Consider the following 6,287-nt stretch of genomic DNA (forward strand, 5'->3'; position numbering starts at 1 on the left):
TCGGAAGTGGAAAATAAAGCTTGGGGACTCCAACGTCTTTCCTGCCACCCTCCAAATGATAGGTGGGCATTAGGAACAGTGTGAGAAATAAAAAGAAGTCTGTCATTTAACAAAGGCAAAGGGCAGAGCAAATACTGAGAGAGTACAGGAAGTAGGAAAATGTTAGGACACCCAGAAAAAAGCAAACCCAAGTGCAGGCTTACTATGAGGCCTGGCTTGCTCAGTCACTTCATGTCTGACTCTTTGTGATCCCATGGACTGTAGCCCACCAGGCATCTCTGTCCATAGGATTCTCCAGGCAAGAAGACTGGAATGGGTTGCCCTGCCCTCCTCCAGGGGATTGAACCCAAGTCTCTTATGTCTCCTGCATTGCCAGGCGGGTTCTTTACCACTAGTGCCACCTGGGAAGCCCATGGAGAGTATAGGATCCATCTATAAGGAATGATCAGTAGTGGTTCAGAAATTTCTGTCTTCAGAAATGTGAAATCTGAACCTTTATTGAAAAGGTCTGATAATTAACAGAGTAGTCCCTCAAAAAAAAAAAAAAAAGTCAATAGCCAGAAATAGCCATGAGCAACCAATGTTGCAACCTCTGGCAAAGATATACATCCCAAAACGATTCCCACAGGAGTTAAGTGTATAGCAAAGATGGAAACATTTAAAAATTCCAGCAAAAGATTGAACAAAATGCTATTGAAACAATGTTACACACACACACTGATATGGAATCAACTCCAAAACAGATAATTAAATGGGAAAATATTAGATCCAAAAGAGGGCTCTCATTTGATATAAAGTGGGCTAGGAGCAATAGGAACCGTGTAAGGTAGAAACAGAGAGGATGTTTACTTATGTGCAGAACAGCTCTGAAAGTTTACCAAAGAATTTAGTAGTCATATTTGCCTTTGGGGAGTAAATTAGAAATCTGCTATGAGGAGAACCTTACTTTTCTGCTGAACATCCTATTAAAAATGTTACATTTCCACCCCGCCCCCCACCCCCCCAGGTACATGTATTACTTTTAGCTTTCAAAAAGTTAATCAACTGTTGAGAAACAGCCATAGCAAAATAGCAAGGTGCTGTTAGAAAAACAAAAGGCAGGAAGGGGAAATGGGCTGTTTATGGCTAAAACTGGGGAAGGAGGTGGGTGAATTTTCTCCCTAACTTGTTTCTCTTTGTGTTTTCTCCCTTGAGCCATTTCTCATTGTCTCTCCTTAATTTGTGGTTTGTCAACAGTTTTTTTCACCTCACTATCCCCTTATGCCCACCTTTCCCTTCTCCTCCTGGAAAAGGAAGTGCTAATAAATAAATGAAAACAGTGTTACAGAGGAAGAAACCCTTAGGATGGCCCCAAAATTCAGGACACTGGAAAACAGGTCTTGGTGCTCAGTCACTCAATCGTGTCTGACTCTTTGTGACCCCATGGACTGTAGTCTGCCAGGCTCCTCTGTCCATGGAATTTTCCAGGCAAGAATACTGGAGTGGATTGCCATTTCCTTCTCCAGCTTGGTCTTGGATTTCCTAATAAAATTAGAAGCTAGATCTAATATATTTAAGCATGTATTTCATATATCTCACCCCCGGGACAAGTCATAGATGAAACCCAGTCAACTAAAAACACAACTTTCCTGTTCAATTCCCACACTGAAATCCCTAAACCCTGTGGGTTCCACCTAAGAAACATCACTCAGTTCCACTCCTTCCTCTAAACCCATTGAGAGCCTCACTTCCTGCTATCAGGCTCTGGTATGGTATCTCAGGCTCAGGAATTCCTGAACGTCCATCCTTCACCTTTTTACAAATCTTTGCCTCTGCAAAACTGCTTCTTCTGCTGGAAACCCACTGGGTTACAGGCACAGACACAGGAGCCACACAGCCCAAGTTCAAATCCTGACTCAAGTTTTCTTCTTCCTCAAAATGGGAACAGTAGTACCTACCTCATAGAGCTGCCATGAAGACAGAACAGGGAAACCCCTATGCGTCCAGAGGCCCAGCCAGGACCTCACTCATTTCCCAGTGGCACTGTCGCTCCCTCCTTTGCTCCCCCACTGCTTGATCCCTGTCTTACTCACTTCTATAATAACCTATTCATATATTCACATGACCATCTGCTTCATTAGCTCTCAAAGGCCATGAAGGGCAGAGACTGCGTTATTCTACGTCTTTGTACTTTCAGCACCAGAACACAGTATTTCCTCAATAAACACTTTCTAGGGAACTAATCTAGGCCCACTGGGATACCTGTGTTTCCCAAACATGCTGTGGAGCTTTAGACCCTGTTCCTAAGCACATGCCTTTCCCAGCTCCTCTCCACCATCCACTTGATAAATCTATTCTTTCATTTTTTTCTAGGGCAGCAGAACTAGTAGAAGGTGCTAGGCCCAACCAAGGTGATGGTACAGGTGAACAGAGACCAGGAGAAACAGCTTTATTTGGACTGAGAGGTGGAGAGTGAGAGGAGGGCCTGAGACAGCATACTGAGTGAGAGAACAGAGATTCGTTTTCAAAATGGCAGTCAGAGCTCATCAACCAAATGGACTCCACTTGCCATCAGCCTTGCAGTGAACGCCATCAATAAGAGGCCTGCTGGGAAATGTTTATTTGCCACTAAATCACCCAAGCATGCTACAATTACAAGAAAGGTACAGGTCGTTTTTCCTTTCCATAACTCAATGTCCACAGCATCTCCTCAATCATAAGTGTTACAAAAGAAAGTTTAAAAAAATAAAATCACATTTTATAGATCTTAGACTTGTCTTTAGCATTTAGCTCAAATCTTACCATCTTCAAAAATCAGTTCTCCTGTCAAACTCATCAGCTAAAAGTTCTATCCAAGCAGTGAGAAGACGGCCTTTGTTAGCCCGTGGCAATTCTTTTCCAATTTGTCCTAGCTAGTGAGTGCTGAAGAGCAGAATGAGCCTGAGATTGCAGGGGTGGGGGTGAAGGGGTAGCAAGAGTTAATTTCCCCAGTACAAGATGGCATCTGAAGCTTGATGGGAGAGCTGAACTGGAGAGACTTGAGGGAAGGGTCCAGGCCCTGTATTCAGTCAGAGTCACTGCTGGAAGAGGAGGAGGAGGAGGAATGCTGCAAGGGGAAAGGGGAAAGGATACATCAGATCCAAATGACTTTTGTTACTTCATGGGACATTCTTTGGTGCCCTATACCTCCACCCCAGTGCCCTTTGCTTTCTAAGAAGGTCAGGAGTCTTCAACTCAACTGTCCCTTAAACAGCAAAAGCAAGGATTTCCTTCAGCAGTGAGCAGACAGGAATGGATGAAACCATCCTAAATCACTGCATAGAATTTAACATACTACATTTGGAGAAAGTTTCCAATTTTCTTTACCTGAGCCAATGCCTAGGCAAGGAATAAATTATAGGCACTAGAGTAGAATTATACAAGGAAACAACTGCTCCCTTATAGTATTTATTAGCTGCATGGACATTCCTAGTGGCTACGAGACTAAGAAAAGTGAGTAGAATCAGTAGCTGTGTGTGCATCTATCTCTACTTTTTCCTAAGTCCCAACTGGGAGAAAGTGAGGAAGGTGGGAGAGGAGGCTGGGAGAATACTAGTCAAGATTCTTTACACATATACTCCCACCAAAACTGTCATCAAAAACATTTTTGAGTGTCTCCATCAAGCTCACCTTTCCTTCTCCTCAGACTTCTACCAAAGATGGAGAACTAGAATTAGCATCCAAAGTCATAAGGCAAATAAATATTGGGCAGAAAAATGTATATTAAGGCCTCCTCAAGATCGGGGTTGGTTCACTCCTTCCAGAGTTGTCCTGAGAGCTACTTTTACCCTTGCCAATGAACAGTCCTCTGGAGGGAAGATATTTAACTTTGGGGCTGAGCATGAAACTCAGGTTTTATTAGAGGCTGAGAGTCACTAACTTCTCCCATCCTCAGTTTCCCTACTGTATACTAGGACAATGGGGCCCATGTAACTAACACAACACCCTGAGAACACTGAAGGAGAGAAAGAAACTCCAGGACCTAGGGCCAGATTATTACAAGTTAATTATTATATAAGACTTTGCTTTGTCAAAGGACTGACTCTATTACTTGATATTTGACCACCTCAGTGGGTGTGTCCAACTTGCTAAAACAAGCATGGGGTGGGGCTGGGGTGGGGCTGGGGTGGGCAGTTCTGGGAAGAGAAAGGCAAACTAGAGACTTTTGATGCTGACATCCATTCTGAGGCTCAGCCTAGCACCTCCCAGATAGAAGGCCTAATAAGCCTAATAAATTTTTTAAGATGATCAGATTCTTCCCAGTGGGGATCCTTTACGCAGTCACTGTCCCACATCCTCAGACTTCAAACCCCCCATCCCTTGCCCTCCCCCTGCCCCCATAGCCCCTGTGAAGGTTGCCCCTTCCCAGCCAGGCTCCAGGGGCACTTACCTTGCCATGTTTATGGTGCTTCTGCTTCTTTTTATGAGCTTTTTTCATTTTCTTGTGCACCTTCTTGTCAATCACTATTCCTGGTCCTACTATACCAGGAACCAATGGATTCACAGGACACATGCCAGGGCCAGGTGGTGGGTATGGAGGGGGGTAGGGACCTGAGGGCTGGCATCCTGGATATCCTGGTTGTGGCACAGGATGACAGGGCCCACCAGGGGGAAAGGCTGGATTCCCCTGGGGTGCTCCTGGAGGAGTGGGAAAGGGGCCTGGAGGAAAGGGAGGGTTGGCAGGTGGTGGATGGGCAGGATTGCAACCTCCAGGATACCCAGCGTTAGGGGGGTGTGGATATGGTCCTGGCTGCCCTGGTGGAAGAAACAAAGAATAAATTAAGATTACACTGCCCAGAGCCTCTGACAACAAACAACAACAAAAAGAATCACTCAAAAAAAAAAAAAAGAATCACTCAACAGTTAAAGGCAAATGGGAAGGTGAGGAAAGAGAATGAAGGGAAGGGGAGGCAAACTTACAGGAGACAAAAGGGAAGGTCCCTGGCAGGGTGGGGGAGAAACGGAGACAGTGAACACTAGGAAAAGACGAGAGGATGGGTCAGCGACTAAGGACTTTGCTTTTGCGCGTTAGTGGAGAGGAGGAGGATAAATTGACACAGAAACCTCCTGTTGTGACCCAACTGAAAAGGGGTTGGGGCAAGAGAAGCGATCCCCCAAACACCTACCGGCATTGGGATTCCACATGTTCAGATGTTTCCTTCAGTCTGAGGAAAAAGAAATGAAGGCAAACAGCTGACGACCCAGAAGTGGGGGGGTGGGGGTGGTGGGGGTGGTGGTGGTTTAGAGACCAAGCCCCAAGCCCAATTCCAACGACTCTGGCTCCACTCTATGCAGTCCCTTAGAGAACTTCTACGACCGCCACGGAAGAAATGTTTCTTTCCACCCATTCCTTCGCCTCCAATACCTAATTCTATCCCTAGTTCCCTAGCCACAGGAACCTAGCTCCCAGAGCCCCTCCACCTTCCACTAGCGCTGGCCGCGGCAGGAGGCTTCTAACTCCTCGCGAGAGAGGCTGAGTCCGTGAATCTCCCTAAACCTAAATCCCTATTAATTCATCTGCCTTTTCGTGACCGAGTCCGGAAGACTTTAAGCACCCAGAGGCTGCGGAAAGACCTTAAACACTTTACCGCTCCCGGCGGAGAGTGACGGGGGACAAGACTCCCATCCCAGGCTAAGAGAAGGAACTGACTTGGGGCGAAAGGAGGTAGGAGAAGCAGGAAAGATCCTCAAATGCTTACATAGTAGACACACCCCCTCCCCCCCCTCCCCATTCAAAAGGGCAAATAGAGATCCTGACTCCCAGCTGTGAAGGGACTCCTCACCCAGGAATGGAGAAAGAAGGAGCCTGTGGTACCTAGATGTCCGGTCACCCTTACACCACTGCCTGCGCGGACTTGTCCTTCTTAGCCTCCACTCACTTCCTGGTAACCCTCCCAACGTAGGCTTCAGCATCCGCCCCTCCTACCGTCTAATTGGTAATATGTGTTCATTCTGCGTTAGGATTGGAGAATGTACTCGTCAATCACTCCACCCTCTAGGTTAGAAGGCAACAGTTGCAGTAGGGGCGGAGCCAAGGGCTTCAGGGAGAGGCGGGTGCAAAAGGGCAGCCGGAAATCCCCGTGGGCGTGGCTCGGAGAAATACGCTCTGAGAGGGCCGGGGCAGTTTCAGGGCGAGGTCCCCAAGTGCCTAGAGGAAATTCGACCCTTGACTTCTGAGCTGTTAGTCTAGTGGGTGTCACACCCTTCCAATATGAATTTATGTTCAAGTTGTGAACTTTCGAAGATGTGAATGTACGTGTGTTCACGTG

At 46.5% G+C, this 6,287-nt stretch overlaps 1 protein-coding gene across 2 annotated transcripts; it reads right to left on the bottom strand.

The window, feature by feature from the left end:
• Positions 1-2,575: 2,575 nt before the first annotated feature.
• Positions 2,576-5,949, bottom strand: PRR13 (proline rich 13). Of its 2 annotated transcripts, none has more exons than XM_061126878.1 (4): positions 5,834-5,949; positions 5,145-5,183; positions 4,409-4,773; positions 2,576-3,085 (listed from the first exon to the last, which is right to left on the bottom strand). In XM_061126878.1, exons 2-4 carry the CDS (start codon positions 5,161-5,163, stop codon positions 3,044-3,046), a joined length of 426 nt encoding a protein of 141 aa, XP_060982861.1. In that variant the 5' UTR covers positions 5,164-5,183; positions 5,834-5,949; the 3' UTR covers positions 2,576-3,043. The 2 variants fall into 2 exon arrangements, with proteins under 2 accessions (XP_060982861.1, XP_060982854.1); XM_061126871.1 differs by having other exon boundaries at positions 5,802-5,921.
• Between the last annotated feature and the right edge of the window lie 338 nt (positions 5,950-6,287).

The sequence above is a fragment of the Dama dama genome, chromosome 3 (assembly GCF_033118175.1).
Source record: "Dama dama isolate Ldn47 chromosome 3, ASM3311817v1, whole genome shotgun sequence".
NCBI lineage: Eukaryota > Metazoa > Chordata > Mammalia > Artiodactyla > Cervidae > Dama > Dama dama.